This window comes from Sus scrofa, chromosome 13 (assembly GCF_000003025.6).
Source record: "Sus scrofa isolate TJ Tabasco breed Duroc chromosome 13, Sscrofa11.1, whole genome shotgun sequence".
Taxonomy (NCBI): domain Eukaryota; kingdom Metazoa; phylum Chordata; class Mammalia; order Artiodactyla; family Suidae; genus Sus; species Sus scrofa.
The window spans coordinates 29,502,144-29,525,297 of record NC_010455.5 but is presented as its reverse complement, the minus strand read 5'-3'; the positions used below and the strand labels follow the sequence as shown (position 1 = coordinate 29,525,297).

General features: G+C 43.7%; 1 protein-coding gene across 4 annotated transcripts in view; it reads left to right on the top strand.

The window, feature by feature from the left end:
* LRRC2 (leucine rich repeat containing 2) overlaps positions 1,121-23,154 on the top strand; it is a 46,388-nt gene continuing 24,354 nt past the window's right edge. The window contains exons 1-3 of one of the 4 annotated variants that reach the window (XM_021068202.1): positions 1,121-1,266; positions 15,923-16,066; positions 21,020-21,227. In XM_021068202.1, the coding sequence (XP_020923861.1) occupies positions 15,942-16,066; positions 21,020-21,227 (333 nt within the window). In that variant the 5' untranslated portion in view covers positions 1,121-1,266; positions 15,923-15,941. Of the gene's footprint in view, positions 1,271-15,922; positions 16,067-21,019; positions 21,228-23,154 lie in introns of those variants that run through there. The other 3 variants (XM_021068200.1, XM_021068201.1, NM_001128484.1) reach the window with 3 other exon arrangements.

Below are 23,154 nucleotides of genomic sequence, written 5' to 3'. Positions count from 1 at the left end.
AGATTGAATCTGAATCCTCATGGACACTATGTTGAGTTCTTTTTTTTTTTGCTTTTTAGGGCGATAATGTGTGGCATATGGAAGTTCCCAGGCTAGGGGTTGAATTGGAGCTGTAGCTGCCGGCCATAGCCACAGCCACAGCAGCACGGGATCTGAGCTGTGTCTGCAACCTGCACCACAGCTCACAGCAACGCCAGATACTTAACTCACTAAGTGAGGCCTGGGATCAAACCAAATTCTCATGGATACTGGTTGGATTCATTACCACTGAACCACAACGGGAACTTCCTATGTCGAGTTTTTAACCCACTGAGCCACAATGGGAGCTCTGCCCTTCCAGTACTTTAGAGGTATGATTCAACATACAAAGATTTATTTGAGCCTCACTAACTTAATATACAATTTTAAATGGTAATTTAATTAAAATGTCAACAAATAGAAAATGTTCCATGTAGAAAATAGTCCTTTAGAAATCAAACCATTTTGTACTTGAAGTTATTATGCATATATTATACAAAAGGTGATTTTTCGATTTTTCACTTTTTCAGTGAAAGTGTATGGGGAACTATTGTCACGAAGGGGCGCGGAGGGGTTGTGTAGACACAATAACTGCTTATTAATGGACTGTCATATTGGCTCAGTGTTGGATGTCAGGAAAACATCTTTGCCCAATTAGTAAAATCCCTAAGGAGAACCCAAACTTGCATATGTTTTAGGAAATTAAAAGAAAAAAATGTAAAAATGAAATCTAGACCTTGGACATTTGTTGCTTCAAATACTGAAGAAAAATTTACATATCTTTGGTTCTATGGCTTTCTTATTCTGTTTTTTGTTTGGTTCTCAACTCAGTGGGCTAAGAATTTGGAAACCTTTGCCTTCTCCGGCCTGTTTTATATAACACACTTCAGGATTTCCAATGTCAAAAGGCACTGCCATGTGGAGGGAGGTGCAGATAATCCTGGGTTATGGGGCTCAGATTGGCGGGCCAGTCATTTGCGCTGTGCCAAGCCTTCCCCTCTCAAGTCAGTTTTGTCTCATGCTGGGCTGAGTCACATAGAATAGATAGATAGTTTATCAGCACATGGCCTACAGATCATATTATCAGCTTACAAATATAGCCTGTTAGCGCACAGGCAGGCAGGCTCGGGCAGTTGGAGTGCTTCCGGCTCCAGTGCGTGGCTGCTGTGGGTGTAAACAGGCTTTGGAGCCTGGATTCCATTCGGCGGCGGGCAGCAGCAGGGGCTCGGAGCTGCAGCTCAGGCACGGGTAGGTAGGTGGCCCTCAGGAGGGCATGGGGGTGGTGAGTGCCGGCTGCTCCTAAAAGTGCTGGAAGGCAAAGGTGGGGGCGTGTGGTACCTACTGGGAGGGTGGGGGACAGTGCCTCCTTGTTTATGTCTGTCCCTATTGTGCGAGGCATGACCGGTGAACCTCCCCAAGGAACCTGGGCTGAGGATCACACGTCAATCTGCATTTAAGGGCAGGGACTGGAATTGAATGGGGAAGGAGAGCCTGTGCAGGGGCAGGTTGTTGGCTGCCCTGTGGTGAGGTCCCCACACTCCTGTTTCTGGCTAATGGGTTATTCCCAGCGTACTGCTCTGGTGCCTGAGGCTGAGCTCAAAACTTTCTGGTCCAAAGAGCTGTCCATGGGAGATAAATCAACTTTGTTTGTGCGTCTTCAGTGTCCTGAAAGTGACGACTGACATCTGACGGTGAAGTCTGTCTTCCAGGAGAGGCGTGGGGGTGAGAGTGGAAAAGTGATTGGAGACACAGAGGAGAGTTGTCCCGTTTTGTAAGCAGCTCAGCTGTGCTGGCGAGTCTTCTGGACCAGATCCTCTCCCATAACTGAGGGCTGGGTGTCTTCCCACAAAACCTCTGTAACCATGCCCAGTGGAGAAAAATCCCCAGATGTTCATGTACTTCTTGTTTTTATCTTACATTTAATTGGGGGCAATGTCTGTCTTAATTTCCTTTCTTTTTTTCTTTAAATAACTAACTTTTTTTTTAGCTTGACTGTGTGCCAGGTATTGTCTTAAGCACTTGACACAAATTATCTCATGTGATCCTCCCACTAATCCTGTGAGTTCAGTGCTGCTGTTGCACCGTGTCCAGATGAGAACACGGAGGTTCAGAGAGGTTAGGTAACCGTCTCAGGAGCACGCAGCAGTAAGCAGGGAGGCAGGACTCCAGGCTAGCAGGCTGTCTCAGACTGTGTTCTTCATCCTGTCTGAAGCCTCTGCTTCCCCTGGCCAGATTTTCTGCTTTAACAAATTACCATAAAGATAATGGGTGTCCCCAGGGAAACTGATCAGGTGACATAAAATGTACTTTGATTTAGAATTTGGCTAAAATATTGTGACTCACCTCGCTTGAATATTAGCTCCTATTTACCCTACTGTTTCTACCAGAAAATCCACTCAGGCTTCTAACTCTGAAGTCCAGGCAGTGGCCTCATGTGAGGATTGAATGGAATTCATGGGCCACTGAAGCCCCTTGTCTGCCATATTATTGTCCCCACTGTACCTTGATGTCACCAGAAGTTCCCGTTGGTTACAGATGTTCTCTTGGGTCCAAGGCTGATGATAGGTGTCTTCTGCACATGGTGGATATACCTGTTCAGTCCAAGGGAAAGTGGAGTCCTGGGGGCTCTGAGCTGGGGAGGAAGGGAGCCAGGCCTCTCTCCCCAGGGCTGCTCTGGGCGACCCCTGGCACCAGCTCTGTGCCCTTCTCCTGCGCCTTTTCTGTTGTCCCCCTCCCAACCTTGCAGAGGGAGCACCAAGAACGGCTTGGTGTCTGTATTGTGGACTCTGTTGAGTCTCCTCCCAGCCCTTCCCAGATTCTTCCCACCACAGATTCTCTGAGATGTGAGCCCTGTACCCAGCCCCTGTCCCCTTACAACCCAGCCTATCATTTGACAAGAAGTGAGAGGACTAGGTGACCAGAAAGTCCACCCTCCTGCCTGGAACCCTGGCATGAGATTCTAAGTGGAGTCAAATGTTCTGGTGCATGAGGACGTGTTTTTCCAGTCATGCCCTCTGGCTCAGGGTATGGGTGGTTCTGTGAAGTGATTCTGATATACCTGGCTTGGGGAGCGAGTGTGGAAAGCTACTCAGCCAAACCTGGAAGAATAGCCCTTTCCCCTTCCTCACAGTCCTTGCAGGACTACCCATGACCTTCCATCCCCAGCCCCACCCCACCACACAGTTGAGGGCATCCCTCCTCTTCTGGCTCCCACAGCAGCTCCCGCAGCCTCTGTTGTTGAATCCACATGCTGCATTGAAATGTATCCCTTTAAACATCTGTTCTCCTCTCTAGACTGAGGTCAGAGGCAAGGACATTCATCTTTGTACATTTAATGACTGTCCCTAAATGTCAGTTATTTAGGGTTCCCAAGAATTAGAGAACAGAAATATACACCAAGTAAACTGGCTTCATATCCTGGGTTTCTGTGTTGAGGTTCAGAAGCGGGAGCCTGCCATCTGCAGCCCTCGCAGCCTGTGCAGTTCCCATGTCTGTGACTGGGTGACTGGCTGACTTGGGGAGACAGGCTCTGAGCCCAAGGCTGGGGCCCCTCAGGTGGCTGCTTCTGCCAGTAAATCATGGCTCGGTCCCTGGACAAAGCATAATTAAATCAATGGTCAAATGATTCAACTTATATTATGTGTAATGAAATAAGTAAGCAACAGTCTGAGAGAGAGAGAGAGTAGCAGGGGGCTCTCTCTGAGACAAAGAGGCTACACTGAGTAGAGAATACTGAAAGTGAGTTCAGGGGTGTGGGGGTGGGGGAGCCACATGTATAGGAGGAGAGCATCTAGGCAGAGTGTGCTGGGTCTGAGGGTGGGGGGAGGAGAAGCAGGGGGTGGACAGGCTCTGAGGAGGAGGGCAGAGGGACCAGTGGGAGGGGCTGACTGAGGGCAGGTTGTGCCAGGATCTCCCTGAGGATCTGGGGTCTCCCTCTCATTCCAATGTCTCTGGAGGACTTGGGCCAGGTGGCAGCATGATGTAGTTCTCACTGGTAGATGGGGCTCCCTGTTGTGTAGCAAATGGATTGGACCTGGTGTAGCGGGAAGCCAGGAGACCAGCTGGGAGGTTTTTGCACCACTGAGGCCAGATGTGGCACTAACTGATGGTGAGAAACACAAGCCGTCTAAGACTTACAAGATAAATGGATATGTGAATGTGTGTGTGTGTGTGTGTGTGTGTGTGTGCGCGCACACACGCTTGTGCACATCCATCTGGTGGGTGGACTGGGTGAGAAAACAGAAAAAGCATAAAGGAGTGACTTCCAGATAAATATGAAATTGTTCTGAGATGGGGAATTAAGGCAGCCAGGGATGGATCGATTCTAAATGAGCAAGTTTGGAGGGAATCATGTTTCTTTTGCGATGTGTGTGAGGTATCTGAGTGGGTATGTCAAGGAAGCAGCTGTATGTAGACACCAGATGTCACTATAAATTAAGACTGATTTTTATATGTGCTTCTTGTTTTACTGTCCACCTTATTATTTACTGCTGCATAAAAATTACCCCAACACTTAACAGCTTAAAATGATAAACATTTGTTATCACATAGTTTCTAAAGGTCAGAAACCTGGAGTGGCTTAGCTGAATGGTTCTGGCTCTGGGTCTCTCATGAAATCAAGATTTTGGCCAGGGCTACAGTCATCTGAAGGACTCATGGAGGCTTTAGGATCTGCTGTTAAGACAGCTTCCACTCACATGGCTGTTGGCAGGAGGCCTCCGTTTCTCTCCACATGAAGCTTTTCCATAGGGCTGCATAGGGCTGCTTGAACATCCTCAGGACATGGTGGCTGACTTCCCCCAGAGTGAGTGATCCAAGGAGGAGGGTAATACTTTGTAGGACTTAGTTTTCATTAGTCATACACCATCACTTTCACCACATTGTATTCATTAGCAGTGAGTCACTAAGCCCAGCCCCTGCTCTAGGAGAGAGGAATTAAGCTCTACCTTTTTAAAGGGAAGAATGCCAAAGAATTTGTGTATGTAATTTAAAGCCATCACATCCTCCAAAGCAAAATATTTTATATTTTATTATTCACAAAAGCTGGGGTACAGCAAATGATCACCCTCAGGCCTGGCACATGGGCCCTGCTGCTAGCACCGTGAGCCATGGAGACTAAGCTGGAGTGACCCCCTCTATCCCCGTTCCCCCAGACTCTCTGTACCTGTCTGCCTGGCCAGCTGTATCTCAGTGCTGCCCAAGGTCCATGCTAGCTGCCATTTACATTTTGGAGACTTTACTGTTGACAACTGCCAGGCACCAAGCAGTCAAATCTATGCTCAGGAGCTGGTGACTTAGCAAGTCACCTAGCCTCCAGTCAGCTGCCCAGCTGGAGGTGGCTGGGAGGAGAGGATACACAGGCATCTGGGTGTCACTGGGGCAGAGAGGGAAGCTGACTGCAGCAAGTCCCCTTCCCCAGCCCCTGTGCTCGTGGCTGCCAGGCCTTCCGTCCTGGGCCAGTAGGTCTTGTCCTGAGAATGCCTCCTGCAGGTGGCAAGTGGGCAGAGGCATGGAGGCAAGCTTTCTGCTCAGGCAGTCCCACACCAGGCAAGCAGGGAGGGTCAGGCAGAGCCTTTTCTCTTTTGTTATCTATGTATACACATAATAGCTTCAATTTTTTCTGTTGGTCGTCAAGGCATAAAACATTTACTCTCTTTCCCTTTACTTAAAATGTTTGCTAACCCCTGCAGTCAAGCAAACGGCTTTTCCAGGAAAAAAAAAATTTTTTTTTCTTTTTTTTTCCACTGTGACTCTAACCTTTGAGAGTGTCTGATTGTTGATATTTTCCCTTTGGGCCTGAAACACTAGGCCCTGGAGGGCAGGGAGCCTGATGACTTTCTGTGCCAGTGTCCTTTCTGTTTCAGTGAGTGCCACTTCTCTTCCCTCTCCTCTCATACTCCCCAGTGTTTTCTTCTATGGAAGATGCTCTGAGGCTGTGGACAGCACAGCCAAGTCTGGGGAGGCTTGTTCTCGTGATTCTGCTCTCACCATGTGAAGCCAGATCTCCAGCAGGGAGTTGGAGTCAGAGCCCTCTTGGAACCATGGATCTTTGCTGTCAAGTTCAATTCAGGCCCAGGCTAAAGCTCAGCATTCTTATGCTACATCAGGAGAGTCTCCTTGGTTGTAACTAAGAGGCTATTGTTTTATTTGCCTTGAGGGTTTCCAGCCTGGATCCTGAAGAGCTGAATTTTTCTCTTTTCTGCTTTAGTAGGGTATACCATGGTGATATTTCTGTAGTTCTGCAGAAAGTTAATGCTTAGAAAATTACATTTTCCCTACCACCTGCCCTTTGTTGCAAAACTCCTATATATTCTAGCTCCCCCCTTGCCTCCTCAGAGCAGTTTTCTCAGGTTACATGAGATGCTGTTTCCCAGGCTTAAGTTCTCATTTTGCCCCAAATAAAACTTAACTCTCAGAAAAAAGAAAATTAGAGAATTACATTTTATGTCATTGCCTGAAAGACTGGGTTGAATGGAGTTCATGCTACAAAGAAGGGTTTAGCTTTTTGAATTTGCCAGGGGGCTTCCATTTCCCCAAGCTGCTAAGGGATTGGCACCCGCATTTGTCCCTGAATCTGCCTCCCCTCTGCTCCCCAAAGTGGCTTTCTTTTCCTGGACAGAATGATTCATGGGATCTTGTTATAAAACCCCTTTCCCAGTCACAGCACCATCCATGGGGCCACTACCTCCTGGATTAAAGTTGAACCTGTCCAGTGTCTAGAGAGGCCTGGACTGAACCCTGTCCTGCACAGGAAGCCAGCTGGTATATCCTAGCTTCCCAGGATCTCTGCATGTTACCTATAGATCCCCAGAAAACATGGTCATCACTTATCATTCTTAGAGTCTGTAGTTTTCATTACACCCATTTACCAACAGAACATCTGATAGGCAAAATCCCAATTTAAATTCTAGCACATTCAAACCCCTCTTAGTTGAAGAATAAGTCTCTTTCTCTGCTTCGTGAAACACAGGGAAAATAGTGATTGTGGTTAGATGACAAACAGAACACATTCCTTTCCACCAAAATACCGAGACTAATGTTGCTTTATAGCTATTTAAAAATAGGACACAAAGGCATCAAGAAGAGACCATTCCTTTAAGATGGGAATTTGAATGATATTTCTCCAAATTACTGCATAAAAATTAATGTGCAGATTAATGTAGAGTTAATGTGCAGATCTGGTTACTTCTCAAGCATTTACTGGTCTAAGAAAATAAAAGAAATTCAGCAAGAAAATTGGAGCCATGACTGGCTGATCTAGAACACACACACACCTTGGACAGCAAGCAGGCCTGAAGGCTTGAATTACTCTTGGATGACTGGCTGTCTACACTGCTCAAAAGCAGTTCACTTTACTTTGGCCTTTTGGTTTGCTTTTATGTATGGACTTGGATTATGTGCAGATATTTTCTCACAAAAGCTAGGCTGCCTAATCCTTTGTCTTAAATTTTTTTCCCCCCATTACTGGCTATTGGCATTGCTTTATGAAGGTTTTTGCATCAAAATTCAAAGCTTTAAGTTATTTGCTCCAGAGCTGAAGGTAACAGAGTAAGGAAGGAGGTAAATAAAAAATTAAATGCAGAGATTTTTGGTTTGGGGTAAGAATGGAGCAGGCACACTTCAGCCTGTCCCTCCCACTAAGTGCAGCTATAAAACCTGGACAAATCACACAGAAAAACAATAGGAAGGCCCTGAAAAGTAAAGAATTGCAGGAGAATGAGGGAAGAACACCAGAATTCAAAGCAACACAGAACTTACGGTCTGTTTCCCATTGTCCCCTTCCAGTATTCCCCAGCCTGAACTCAAGGCAGCCTGAGACACAGAATTGAATACAAGGCATCTAATTTTACTCAAGAAGTGAGAAAGGAGACTCCCAATGCTTAGAGAGTGGGGATAAATCCTTGTTTTACTTTTTCTTTTTTTTCTTTTCTTCATCCTTTCATGCCTCAGCCCCCATAGGATTCTGTAGCAGTAGCAGAGTGAGAGGTGGTGGGGAGAAAATGTTGGTAGGAGAGGACCTCAGTCACCGAGACCTTGAGGAGGGGATATATATATATATATTTTTTTTCTGATCAGAGGAGCTGTGAGTCCTAGAGGGTGGAGGAAACGCTCATTGTTTTTTCCTCTCAGTCTTCTTGCTGCTTGGCCCAGATGCAGTGCAGTTCGTAGGACATGCACAGCAAAGCCTGTAGGTAGCTGAAGCCCCAGGTCTCTGGCCAGAGGATGGAAAAGCAAGCCCCAGGAATCTGAAAGGACTAGGAAGATCACCAAGAGGGAGGAACTCAGAAGAACAACCTTGAAGATTGCTGATAAGTTCCTGGGCTCTTCCTCCAGCTGCTCCTGTATAGACCTGACCCTAATCCACATATCAGTCTTTGAGAGCAGAACTCCAGGTGGACCATCACCTTCCAGATGGCCACTGGGTGGTGCCCACGGAACAGCTGAATAGCGCTGCAAAGTGAAAATGGGAGTCCAGCCCTCAGAGGGCAGGTTGGAATGTGAGGTCGGAACCCAAACCAAATTGGTCACTTACTGCTCACCTACTGTGTCACTTCTCACCTTGTTACCTCTCAGTTTGGAATGCGCCCTTCAGTTTGTATATTCTGAGATATACAATGGAATTCCTTTAAGTTTTGTCCTTTGAAGTGAACAGACACTGGAGGGACAGTGTAAGAGGAAAAGAATTCATGCTTTTCCAATGTGGGTGGGGGATCAGCAGTGTGGGACATCTGTTGGAGCCTCTCCCAGCCACAAGCCCAGAATGTGGTCCCTTTGCAACCTGGCAACCTTGGCTAGCAATAACTTTCTGCAGCTCTCTTGCTTGATCCAGCAAACGGAGCCTGTCTGTAGCCCATGTGCTCTGAAGGCCTCCTGCCCAAGCTTGTACCTGGACTCTCTCTACAAGCCCCCACATGGCCTGCATGCAGCCTGTGGCCTGAAGGGTCTGCACACCAAGCTGCCACTCCTGCACATTGCTGTGTGGTCTACATACCCTGAAGGCCTCCTGCCCCTGCCCGCACCTGGACTTGCACTGCATGACCATGCCACTGGTTGCTGATCAGCTGATCTTCTACCCGCACTCTAGGAGGTGGCCTATTAGATGTCCAGAAAGCTAGACCAGCCTGACCAAACAGAGGAATTCCTTGCTATCTAAACCATAACTTCTAAAATGAGGCCTGAACCTCTTCCAAGTTTGTCCTTTCTGCACTGAGGTACTCTCCTTCTGCCCTGAGCTATGAATGGAAAGATAGAAGGTAGCAACAAAGAAATAGAAGGCATAAAGAATTAAATGGAAATTTTATAAATAAAATAGACAATGACTGAAATAAAATACCCCAGGCTTATAAATATAGTGGAGATGATATAGGGGAGAGTTAGGAAATCTGAAGATAGATAACTGGGTATTACTAACTGGAAAAAAGGAGAGGAAAGGAGATTTACCAAAAGTGAACAGAGCCTCAAGAATATATGGAACAAGAGTTCCTGCCATGGCACAGTCAGGTAAGAATTCGACTTGGGTGGAATGGGTCGCTATGGAGGTGTGGGTTTGATCCCTGGCCTGGCACAATGGGTTAAAGGATTCTGTGTTGCCGCAGCTATGGCTTCGATTCAGTCTGTGGCCTGGGAACTTCCATATGCTGCAGGTATGGCCATAAAATGGAAAACAAACAAACAAACATGTGGAACCATATAGAAAGGCCTAATATTTATGTTATTAAAGTCCTAGATAGAGGGGAGAAAGAATGCAGGGCAGAAAATAATAGGTAAGGAAATAAAGGTTGAAAATCCCCAAATTTGGCAAATATAAAACCTACTGATTAGAAGGCCTGGGGAAATCCCAAATAGGATAAGTCCAAAGAAATCCATGCCAAGATTCATTATAATTAAACTGCGGAAAACCGTAAGATAAAGTCTTGAAAGTAGTCAGATAAAAATGAATTTCCACCCACAGGAAATTATGAATTAAATGACAGTGGATTTCTCATTAGAAACCATGGAGGCTGGAGAAAATTGGCACAATATATATATTTAAAAATTTTTAAATTCTAGTTGATTTATAATGTTCTGTCAATTTCTGCTGTATAGTAAAGTGACCCAAATATATATGTGTGTATATATATATATATTCTCTATTTTTCTCACATTATCCTCCATCATGTTCCATCACAAGTGATTGAATATAGTTCCCTGTGCTATACAGCAGGATCTCATTGCTTATCCACTCCAAATGCTATAGTTTGCATCTACTGACTCTAGACTCCCATTCCATCATCCCACTCCGTCCCCTTCACCCTTGACAACCACAAGTCTGTTCTCCATGTCCATGAGTTTGTTTCTTTTCTGTAGATAGGTTCATTTGTGCCATATATTAGATTCCAGATATAAATGATATCACATGGTACCTGTCATTCTCTTTCTGACTTACTTCACTGAGTATGAGAATCTCTAGTTCCATCCATGTTGCTGCAAATGGCATTATTTCTGAATTCATTCACCTGTCAATGGACATTTAGGTTGTTTCCATGTCTTGGCTATTGTACGTAGTGCTGCAATGAACATAGGGGTGCATGCATCTTTTTCAATGAAAGTTTTGTCTGGATATATGCCCTGGAATGGGATTGCTGGGTCATATGGTAGTTCTATATTTAGTTTCTGAGGTACCCCCATACTCTTTTCTATAGTGGTTGTACCAATTTACGTTCCCACCAACAGTGTAGAAGGGTTCGCTTTTCTCCACACTCTCTCTAGCATTTGTTATTTATGGACTTATTAAGGATGGCTATTCTGACTGGTGAGAGGTCGTACCTCATAGTAGTTTTGATTTGCATTTCTCTAATAATCAGTTTGTTGAGCAATTTTTCATGTGCTTGTGGGCCAGCTGTCTTCCTTGGAGAAATGTCTATTCAGGTCTTTTTCTCATTTTTCAATTCGGTTGTTTGTTTTTTTGCTGTTGAGTTGTATGAGTTGTTTGTATATTTTGGAGATTAAGCCCTTGTTGGTTGCATTGTTTGAAACTATTTTCTCCCATTCTGTAGGTTGTCTTTTTTTTCTTTTTATGGCTTCCTTTGCTGTGCAAACGCTTGTCAGTTTGGTTAGGTCCCGTTGATCTCTTTTTGTGCTTATTTCTGTTTCCTTGGGAGACTGATCTAAGAAACCATTTGTACAGCTGATGTCAGAGAATGTTTTGCCTATGTTCTCTTCTAGGAATTTGATGGTGTCTTGTCTTATGTTTAAGTCCTTAAGCCATTTTGATTTTATTTTTGTGCATGGTGTGAGGGTGTGTTCTAGTTTCATTAATTTCCAAGCAGCTATCCAGTTTTGCCAGCACCACTTGCTGAAGAGACTGTTTTTTCCCTATTTTCTATTCTTACCTCCTTTGTTGAAGATTAATTGACCATAGGTGTCTGGGTTTGTTTTTGGGTTCTCTGTTCTGTTCCATTGGTCTGTATGGCTGTTTTGGCACAGTATTTGTGTGTGTGTCTATTTAGGGCCACACCTGTGACATATGGAAGTTCACAGGCTAGGGCCAAATCAGAGCTGTAGCTGCTGGCCTATGCCACAACCACAGCAATGCCAGATCCGAGCCATATCTGCAACCTACAGCACAGCTCACAGCAGTGCTGGATCCTTAACCCACTGAGCAAGGTGAGGGATCAAATCCACATCCTCATGGATACTAGTCAGGTTCATTATCCTTGAGCCATAACAGGAACTCTGGCACAATATTTTTTAAGGTGCTGAAAGAAAAGAACTGTCAACTTGGAATTCTGTATCCAGCAAAAAAATAATCTTCAGGAATGGAGGTGAAAAAAAGATATTCTTAGATGAAGGAAAATAGAGAATTTGTCAGCAGACTTCCTTTAAAAGAATTGTTAAGGGAAGTTTTTTAGACAGAAAGCAAATGATACCAGAGTGGAAAATATCAGGGTGGGCTAGCCTCCTCCTCATGAATTCTTTGAAATAATATTGATGATCTGAAGTCAAAAATGCAACATCGAATAATGTAATGCATAGGACAACTACAATGTAATGGTAAGAGCATAAGGGGACCTATATGTCAGTAAGGTTTCTACATCTTACTTGAAATGGTTAAAATGCTGTTTCTAAGAAGACCAAGAGAAGTTAAGTGTTTATCTTATACTCCTGAGGGCAGCCATGAAAAAGAAAAGAGCACACAAAGAAATATAATAAAAAAACACAATAGAGAAAATAATATGGAATAGTAAAAAATGTTCAGATAACACAAAAGAAGGTTGGAAAGTATGAAAGAGGAAAGCAAAAGAGGGATCAAACAGAAAACAAATAATGAAATAGTAGACCTGAATCTAAATATATCCTTAATTGCACTAAATTGCCTAAATATACCAATTAAAAGACAGAACTTGTCAGAAAAGGTTGACTCAATGAGTCTGCCCATAAAAATCTAACATCTACTATCACCATCCATTTAGGTTAAAAGTGATGGAATCAAGAAAGTGAAAAGACAGCTCACAGAATGGGAGGGAATTTTTACAAATTATTTACCTGGTCAAAGTCCAGTATCTAGAATATGTAAAGAACTATTATGACTCAATGATAAAAAGACAAATAGCTTCAATTTAAAAAATGGGCAAAGGAGTTCTCCTCTTGGCTCAGAGGAAATGAATCTGACTAGTATTCGTGAGGATGCAGGTTCAATCCCTGGCCTCACTCAGTGGGTTAAGGATACAGTGTTGCAGTGAACTGTGGTGTAGGTCACAGACATGGTTCGGATCCCGTGTTGCTGTGGCTGTGGCGTAGGCTGGCAGCGGTAGCTCCAATTTGACCCCTAGCCTGGAAACCTCCATATGCCACAGATACAGCCCTAAGAAGACAAAAAAAAATTTTTTTAAATGGGCAAAGAATCTAACTAGACATTTCTTTCAAGAAGGTATATGCAAATGGCCAATAATCACATAAAAAGATGCTCAGAATCATTAGTTATCAGGGAAATGTAAATCAATGCTGGAGGCCAGCTCCAGCGGCCAGGGAGTATACACTTTCCTGATAGGAGATGGACAGTGTCGGCAAATGTACATATGGAGACAGCCTCTTTGTCCCTTCTTTGAGGGCACTGGACTGCTCAAATTTTATTGGCATAAGTGGTTGATTATATAGACAGTTTTTCACTACAGTTTACATCACAGTGTTAAAAGTACATTGGTTAACTATTACATGGTATAGTTTTAAGATCTTGGTTTTAACTAAATTTAGTGAGTACAATTTAAGGGCAATTAGGTACAATATATCATGTGGAAAGGAGGAGACTCAGTACAAATCATCCCATGGCCAGCCAGTCTTTACAATTTGAAGAGGTCACAGACACAGGAATTTGGCATTCACAAATCTTGTTTTTAGACTGTGCTTATCTTTAAAGCATTATGGCAGGGAGACAGTGTAAGAAAATATAAACCAACTTAACTAGCTATCACTTAAAAGCTTTTAAAATCAAGGACAAAACTCACAGCTAGGTTTCTTGGATAACATATGTCTAACTTCTATGAACCTCATTAAAATCCTAACTCTAAAGTTTACTATGTAACTAGTTAGTAGATAAACACTATGTTTTAACTAAGTTGAATAAATAGGGGAAAGTCCTTCAGGATGAAATTTTTATTATATCATTGTTGTAATTTTGTTAAATCACAAATCACCACAGGAAAATAAGAATGAAAAATAAGAATAGTAAGTAAATAATCAGGAAAGACTGAGGAAAACTGAATAACAAGTGAATGACAGAAAAGACTAAGTCATCCATGGAACAATCCCCACTCAGTAACACAAAATGGAAATTGTTTCCTGGAAAATTCAGTTCCCCACCAATGTCAGCAGGCGAGCCTTATTGTCTTCTCTGTCCTCGGAATTGCGCCAGAATTGCGCCGCCCTACAGGCAGATGTCTCCTTGTTTAGGAATCTGCCCTCGGAATTGCACCATTCAGACAGGCCCCTTTTTTTGATTAGGAGCCTGCCTTCGGAATTGCACCATTCAGGCAAGCTCCCTTCCTCGGCTCCTTGTATCGTCTCGGCTCCCTGCAAATCAAAACAAGATATCCTTCACATCCACTAGGATGGGTATAATACAAGGACAGAAAATAACAAGTGGAGATATTGGAATCCTCATACACTGCAGGTGGGAATGTAAAATGGTGCATCCACTTTGGAAAACAGTCTGGAAGTTCCTAAAAAGGAAAAAAGAGTTAACATATGATCTTCCAACTTTACTCCTATGAATTTACCCAAGAGAACTGAAAACATAATGTTCACACAAAAACTTGCACCCTTTGTACCTTTGTCAAAAATCTCCTTTAGGAGTTCCCGTCGTGGCGCAGTGGTTGACGAATCTGGCTAGGAACCATGAGGTTGCGGGTTCGGTCCCTGCCCTTGCTCAGAGGGTTAACGATCTGGCGTTGCCGTGAGCTGTGGTGTAGGTTGCAGACGCGGCTCGGATCCCGCGTTGCTGTGGCTCTGGCGTAGGCCGGTGGCTGCAGCTCCGATTCAACCCCTAGCCTGGGAACCTCCATATGCCGCGGGAGCGGCCCAAGAAATAGCAAAAAAAAAAAAAAAAAAAAAAAAAAAAAAGAAAAAAAAGTCTCCTTTAGGTAAAAGAATTTTAAGGGAGAGAAAAGATAGCTTCAGATATGAGAAGCTGAAGGAAAGAAGGAAATCAATTGGGGTCAGTGTTTTCAGTTCTTCAGATTAAACTTATGGACCTCCAAATGTTCAGCTGCACAAACTCAAGCCAGATCAATGTCTGACTCAGACATTGATAGCAAGACACTGGTAGAGAGAACAAACTTGAGTCTGAACATGAAGTATTTGTTTTCCTATCCCCATTTTACTGCTGTGTAGAAGTGTCTGAAATTGGTACAGAGCATATTCAACAGCCCTATTCTTTGCCAACTGACACTCCATGTATTTGTGCAAATCAGGAAATAGATTTAGCCAGATTTCGATGCTGTAGATAGGCGAAGTTAAAAACAATATATCTAGAAACTTGTTTTACTTAGATAAGGGAGATAAGTATAGCTTAATGGAGTGAATGTTGAAATGCACTTTTATGTCCTGATTTTTTTATTTTTGCAATGAGCAAAAGTTATCTTAAAAAACACAGTAGAGATGTGGTGGGGAAATAAAAAGAAGAGAGAAAGCTTGGTGAGTAGGCTGAGAGCAAAGCAATCTGGATGCAAATCTTTTATTCACTTCCATTCATTCATTTACTCATTCTTTCAACAAATAGTTCTGGACGGCCTCCTATGTGCCAGGCACTGTGCTAGATCTCACCAAGAGCTGATGACCCAGAGGTACCTGAGTCTGACTTTCCTTGCACTTGGAAAACCACTTAAACAGAGATCAGGAGCTTGCGATGGTTCACATCGCAGGGAGAACCATACAGGACAAGAGCCCAGGCTGTGTGGTCAGTTCCAGGTGGGAAGGTACTCAGTGGGGTTTGGTTCAATGATTGGTTTTGTTACTTAATAGTGGCTAGTGTTTAGCCTCGGATAATGTGTGTGTGTGTGTGTGTGTGTAAATTACTTCATCAAACTTACCTTTGGGTATGTTACAACCTATTGGGAAGTAAATTCAAATAGAATGTAGAGCCATGAAGCTTGAGAAATGACCAGGGGACTTGGGAACCCACGTTTCAGCTGAGGGGTAGGGAGAAAAGTATGACAGTTTAGAGGAGATGACCCCAGGTGAGTGTTGAACTTTAACTTCAGACAAGAGTACTCTCAAACCTTAAGAACATTAGCAACCACCTGGAAGAAACAAGGCATTGCATCATTCTTGATGAAGTTGGTTTATTCATACTTTAAAGTTCAAGTTAAAAGTTTTTTTCTGTAGGTGTATGGATCTAACATATATATACATATTTTTTTTAAAACAGGTAATTTCATGCTCCCAAAATGGGACATAAAGTCGTCGTGTTTGACATTTCTGTCGTCAGAGCCTTATGGGAAACTCGTGTCAAGAAGCACAAAGCTTGGCAGAAGAAGGAGGCAGAAAGGCTTGAGAAAAGTGCATTGGAAAAGTATGTGTTCTCTCTACTTGCCTTGTAGCTTCTTTAGAGAATAGAGGTCTGAGCCAGCTGCAGTTTTGTTGTGTAGGGGCTGCTTCTCCTCTGAGATTTCTCCTTGTCAGTGACACTGGCTCACTGAATTTCAGAATCTTTAAACTGTTGCCCACAATGAATACTCAATTCCTGCAACAATAACGGTCATAGCTATAAGGACCCACATGTATTCCAGGCACCATACTAGGCACAGAAAAAACAAAGACATAATAAATTCCTCTACAGTACATTCTGAGAAGACAGCTTAGATGCTCTTAGCTGGCTGTCTGATGCCCCCCCCACCCCTGTGTGAGCCATGTGATAGCTGCTCCCTATCCTGCACTTAGCCCTTGCCTAGGCGGCACTGGTGGCAATGGGTCTTAGGGATCTATAGCACGAATTACATAAGGTCTCAGGGCCTTTTCAGCCCCAAGTGGCTCTTAACCCTGCTCCAACTTACTCCCACTCCCAGCATCTGGGGTTCCTCTAGGGTGGGACAACTTAACTGAACAGGAACTCAAGCCCTGGAAGGTCTATGGAGATGTCTGTAGTCAAGGGGACCCCCTACGGGTTCTGGCAACAGGGGCTACCTGCAGGAGCTGAGAACCAAGCTCTGCAAGCTTTTTTCCTCTTGATCTTGGTCCCTTTCATGGTGCCAAATGGCTTTGTGCCCACATTCACAAGTCTCACGTACACAGGGAAGGCCCTGCATTAGGCTCGGTGCCATGGGGCTTGTGCTGTGTCATATCTTAACCTAAGACAGAAAACATCTTGGGAATTTGTTAGGCTTTTCTAGCTCAAGATAAGAAAACCAGCCACCAAACTAGCTGGATGGTGAGGAGGGAGGGTGGTGGGAGGTTTATGGTGTTCAAGAAAGAAACTTATTAGTTTCCCAGGACCTGCAGAAATGAATGTAGTGAATTTACCCTTTTTGCAGATACCTTTGAAGTTCCATAATATGATTCATACTGTAACTGTTAGGACTATATGAAGGTTAACCTTTAGTTTCTTAAAATCTGTTATCTGTGGGGAAGTTAATATATTGAAAAAATGATGAATGCCTGATATAAAAGGCAATTATCTGGTTAATTTAAATGTGCTAAACCAGGCAAAACCCTCTAGCTTTCTGTTACCTCACTATATGATATTTCATTTTGTGATAGCTGTATTTGTTCTATGAGGTATATACCAACACTTAAAAGTTTTAAGTAGAGATAAAATACAGCACATCACTCTCCCTGAATGAAAATCTGTCACTTAGAGGGAGAGATAGAGGCACTACTGTTAAGCTCTAAGTGAGGAGATTTTCATCCAATGAGGCCATTTGCCATGTAAGCTAAAATTGTGGGCTCATTTCCTAGGAAAGAGTCTTATATTTGCACGCTTATTGACTTAATTAATAGAGCTATAATGGCATTTTTTTGTATGTTAATTTTGTATTTGAAGTTCTACTAAAATTGACTCAAGGGGAAGATTACTCAATTATATAGGTGATAAAGTATAAAGACAATGACATTCTATTTTTGTTAATTATTCTCAAGGAAGAGAATGAAATTGTAAAAATAGCTTATATTCTCAGTGTGACTTTCATTAGGTTTTTTTTTAAATATCATTCAATTTTAAAGGGACTGAGACATAAAGCATTTTAAAAAAAGATATCCAAAAATTATTTGGTATTTAAATTTTTAAAAAATTTTCATTGAAGTATAGTTGATTTACAGTGTTTTTTTTTTGTTTCAGGTGTATAATAAAGTGATTCAGTTAGATATATTTAGTTATATATAAAAGAGGATCTTGCTGGGTGTCTGTTTTTTTTTTTTTTTTTTTTTTGCTATTTCTTGGGCCGCTCCCACGGCATATGGAGGTTCCCAGGCTAGGGGTCCAATCGGAGCTGTAGCCACCAGCCTACGCCAGAGCCACAGCAACGCAGGATCCGAGCCTCGTCTACAACCTACACCACAGCTCACGGCAACGCCGGATCGTTAACCCTCTGAGCAAGGGCAGGGACCGAACCCGCAACCTCATGGTTCCTAGTCGGATTCGTTAACCACTGCGCCATGACGGGAACTCCAGTCTGTTTTATTTATATATAGTGTGTATATTTTTATCTCAGTCTCCTAATATCCCTCCTCCTTCCCTTTGGTCCCCATAAGTTTGTTTTCTAGGTGAGTCTATTTCTGTTTTGTAAATAAGTTCATTTGTGTCCTTTTCTTAGATTCCACATATAAATGGTATCATATGGTATTTGTCTTTGTCTGGCTTACTTCACTTAGTATGATAATCTCTAGGTCTATCTATGTTGCTGTAAATGGCATTATTTCTTTTTTTATGACTAGTAATGTAGGAGAAAATGTCCTGATAAAAATGTAGAAAGGAGAGACCCCGGCCATGATGACCAAGCAAAGTCCAACCAACTGCCCCAGCCACCCCTCCCCCACACATCTGCTTCTGTAAACTTGTTTCTGCATCTATTACTTTGCCAGTTCTCACTCTGGTCCGCCAAGCACAGACCTGGAAGAACTAGCCCATAAAAGCCTTGTGAAATTCCTCTTTGGGGCTCAGATTCCAGAGAGCAATCCCCTCTGAGCCTGCCAGCATAATAAACCTGAGTTCTCCAATTCTCCAAGTGCTGGCTTGGTTTCTCGCCGGGTAAAAGAGCTGATACACTGCAGCCACAGAGCTGCTGGAGCTGGTACACTATAGCCACAGGGCTCTCACCAGAGCTGATACGCTGCGGCTCAGGGCTGCTGGGCAGCTGCTGTAACAGTAATATTCCATTGTGTGTGTGTGTGTATACCACATCTTTATCCATTCATCTGTTGATGGACAGGCATTTAAATATTTTTTAAGTAGCATATCTAATTTCCTGGTTTTCTCCATTTTATGTTGACTGTACCAAGATATGTGAAATAGTCACATCAATTTGTAATATGTGATATAGGAAAGATGTGTTATATAGAGCTTAATAGCTATCATATTACATTGCCAGAATCTATCTTTCATTTCCCTCCTCACTCGTTCTCCTGGAGCATCTGTACATCAAGTTTACTTAGGCATGAGAAGTTATTGTTTTTATTATTATTACTAGCCATGCCCATGGTATGCAGAAGTACCCAGGCCAGGGACTGAACCCAAGCCACAGTAGTGGCAATGCCAAGTCCCCAATGGCTAGGCCACCAGGGAACTTCAAGAACGGGAAATTATGATCACTCCAAGCAAAGACCTAATCTTGAGTGCCCACGGGGTGAAACAAAGAATCAAACAGGACTGAAAGCAATTGAAGCTACATAAGTGTGGAGGTGAAAATAATCCCAGGACAAGAAGGAACATGGGGAAGAGATCTGGGCTATCTCACCCCACCTCACAGCATCCCTGCCCAACTTCTGAAACTCGAAGTGATCACAGAGCACCTAACTTGTGTTAAAGCATATATATATATATATATATATATATATATATATATATATATATTTTTTTTTTTTTTTTTTTTTTTTTTTTTGGCTGCACCTGAGGTGTATGGAAGTTCCCAGGCCAGGGATAGAATCTGAGCTGCAGCTGCAATCAAAGCATAATTTTTTTAAAAGGTGAAATGATGACTCTGTTACAGATGTAAAAGGAACATGTGTTAAAGATTTTATTTTTCTCATTATTTACATGGGAGAAGTAGTAAGATGTTATAGCCAGTTTAAAGGAGAATCCAAAGGACAGACACATTTGGAGATCAGGCATATTGAAATGAACTCGCAAATGGGACAAACTAGCTTTTCAGAGGTGGGGGGAGGTTGTCCCTCCACGTGTCAGAATTCATTTGTGTCTGTAGACAAGAGTGATTTGTATTGCTATCAATTTTCTACCAGTTAACTTCAATCTCTGCAGAGTTGTAAAATAGCCTAGTCAGTGGCAAAGGTGCACACCCCTTTAGGACTGGATAAAACTTTTCAAGGCTCCAGCTTTCCCAAGGATACCCAAGACTCTCTTGCTTTTTTCAACCTTACACTTCTTCTTACAGTTGACAATGCCTTGTAGCCCAGGCCAGGACTTTGCACATGCCCAGTCTTCAAAGATGTTCTTGCCCCTCTAAACCCCCCTAGGCTTGCTTAGGACCCCAGGGCTGACGGTGATTCTAGTGTACTCCCCCCCCGCCCCCGCCCTCCAGTGTCTGACTGGACCTGGAGTTTATGAATAACACGTGCATCTGCAGGAGTGAAGTTTCCCAAGGTGGCTGACACAAGATCTTCTAAAGTCAGGTATTTTAGGAGTTGTTGTCATGGTGCAGTGGAAATGAATCCAACTAGGAACCATGAGGTTATGGGGTCATTCCCTGGCCTCGCTCAGTGGATTAAGGATCCGGCATTGCCATGAGCTGTGGTGTAGGTCGCAGATGTGGCTTGGATTTGGTGTTGCTGTGGCTGTGGTGTAGGCCGGCAGCTACAGCTCCGATTAGACCCCTAGCCTGGGAACCTCCATATGCCACGAGTGTGGTCCTAAAAAAAAAAGACAAAAGATAAAGTCAAGTATTTTATAAACTGGGGCTGCCTGTATATTTCTATTTTGAAAGATCAACAAATTACTGTGGCCTTGCATTTTTTAAAAATTTGGGGTGGGACCTCGTAATATCAAAAGAAATTTTAATCAATCAAATGCACAGGTAGAAATTTTAGCCATCTAACGCATCTCCTCTACTTCTTTAGTCAGTTGTGAATAATTTACAACTCCCAGAGTTTAAAATCCCCCTACAGTTCCCACAGCAGAGGAAAAAAAGAAATGAGGGACAGGGACGGGGAGGGGGGGGTGAGTAATGGGGAGGGTTGCAGTTGGGAAATTGCAGGTAATGAGAAGGCCTGCACCTGTGCCCAGGTAGCTTGCCTGGCTCCTCCAGGCAAGTGATGCTGATTCCCAGGAGGTAACCGGGGCCTCTGCTGCCCATTTTAGGATAAAGGAAGAGTGGAACTTCGTGGCTGAGTGCAGAAGGAAAGGCATCCCTCAGGCTGTGTACTGCAAGAATGGCTTTGTAGACACCAGTGTGAGACTTCTGGACAAGATTGAAAGGAATTCTCTTGCAAGGCAGAGTTCACTTTCCAAGGAGGGACACAAATGGAGCAGTGAGTTTGTGTTTGAACTTTTCGGGGAGCACTGGAAGGTGAGTCCATGCATTTCTGTTCCTGAAGCAAGTGGAGGCGCTTTGCAGTGCTGTGGAGGATGACTGCTGCTAGGCTGAGCTCAGGGCATTGACCTTGGCACTCTGGTCTTCAGAGGCTTTTCCCAGGATGTGGAGAAGCACTTGCTGGCTCTAAACTGGGTTCTCATGTCTCTCCCACAGTGAAAGACTATTAGTCCTGGGGAGAGCAGTGGGATCCCCCTGGATCCCTTCCAGCAGCTCCCCAGGATGGCACAGCCTTTAAAATGCTTGATTCTGCCATGTCCCATCCCCCACATTAAAAATAACTCTTTCCTTTTTTTTTTTTTTAAATGCATTGAGCATTTGACTTGCCTTACACCCCTCTGTGGGCGGTGACTTTGCTGATTTATTACAGAGAGTAGAGCCACAAAGGAATTTCATAGATCCATTAGCCAGTTGCCTCAGAGTTTCCGAGGTCAGGATAAAGGTGCCCCTCTTTGTTTCCTCAGGTGTGTACAGGTGCTGCTTGGTCCCACTTCCCCCAGTCTGCCACTTGGCTTGGAGATTCATCTCAGGGTTGCCTGTGGTCTATGGTTTTCTGGTTAAAGCAGCACCTTGTGGGGTGAGGGTGAACTCAGGCTACTGTCCATTCAGTGGGACCTGCCCTCTGTCTCTTTTTATCCTTCCATTTTGTGGCTGAAAGGGCTCTGGGCTGGGAGACCAAATAATTGGGGTGATCCTTTATTGGCCATGTGACCTGAGGCAGTTGATCCCACTTGCATACATGTTATCTCCTCTGTCAAATGGTGCTAAAGCTTGCCGTGACCCCCTCTGAGGACTGCTGTGAGGATCAAATGAGGGGATAGTCTGTGACACGACTTGTGAGGACACAACCTTATAAAATTGGAAGAGACTGTGACTAAAACCTCTTCGGGGGTCTTTCTCCTGCATCCCCATCATTGAGATCCGTGGGTTGACGGACATGGCCTCTTCTCGGGCAAGAAGGAGGGCCTGTCTGGATTTCTAATTAAATACCACTGGGAAATCATGTGCCATTGTGTGCTGGTGAACTTGCTGAGTCCTCTCGGCTCACAGACCTTTGGAAAATCATTTTAAAGAGCATTTATTAAGTTTCTAGTGTGATCAGGGGATAGGAAGGGAATTATGAGTCAACAGGCTGGGAAGACCCCAAGGGGACCTACGTGGATGGTATCTTCATTACAGCCTTTTTTTCCCCTCTACTTGGTTCTCTGAGCCGGTACCCTGTCCTCATTGGTACCCACCCAGGGAAGGCTCTGGGGCCGCATACATCATTCATTAGTATGAATTTCACTGGCTGTTTTCCTCCCCCAGAGAGATTTGTGTTTCAGTCTTACACCTACTTAAGGAGTGAGAAGCTCCATTAAGGGATTTTCGCCATCTTAGGGTGCCCCTGGCCACGAGACCGTTCTGGCCTCTAACATCACACCAGGCAGCAGCCCTGGCCTCTGTAGGAGGTCATCAAGGGGTGAATGGGCAGGGGAGCCTCTGGGGTCTTGGTGGGGAGAGCTCCCCTGGGGTCCCTTAGGACTGGCTGTGGGGCTGTTATCTATGACTTAGGGTGCTTGATTGGGGTGGGGTTTTGGGGGAAGTCATTCCTTGTGAGCTGAAAGCCTCCAGGCTCTGCTCTTTCATGGAGAGTTCCCCAAGTTTATGTAATAATTCTTCAGTAGAAAACTTCACTTCTGCTATCAAGTTTTTAATTTCCACGAGCTGTCTGTTTGTTTTGTGAATGAATGAATCTTGTGATTCTAGATTCTTGCGGCTCTATTTTTCTACTTTTATAGATAAGTCCTACATTTTCTTCTAAAAATTTTGTCTTGTGTTCATTTCATGGGATAATGTCTTATCTATCTTGGGATTGATAGCTTTTTTAAGAAGATGTTGTCTTTCAGAGTCTCCTTTTTCT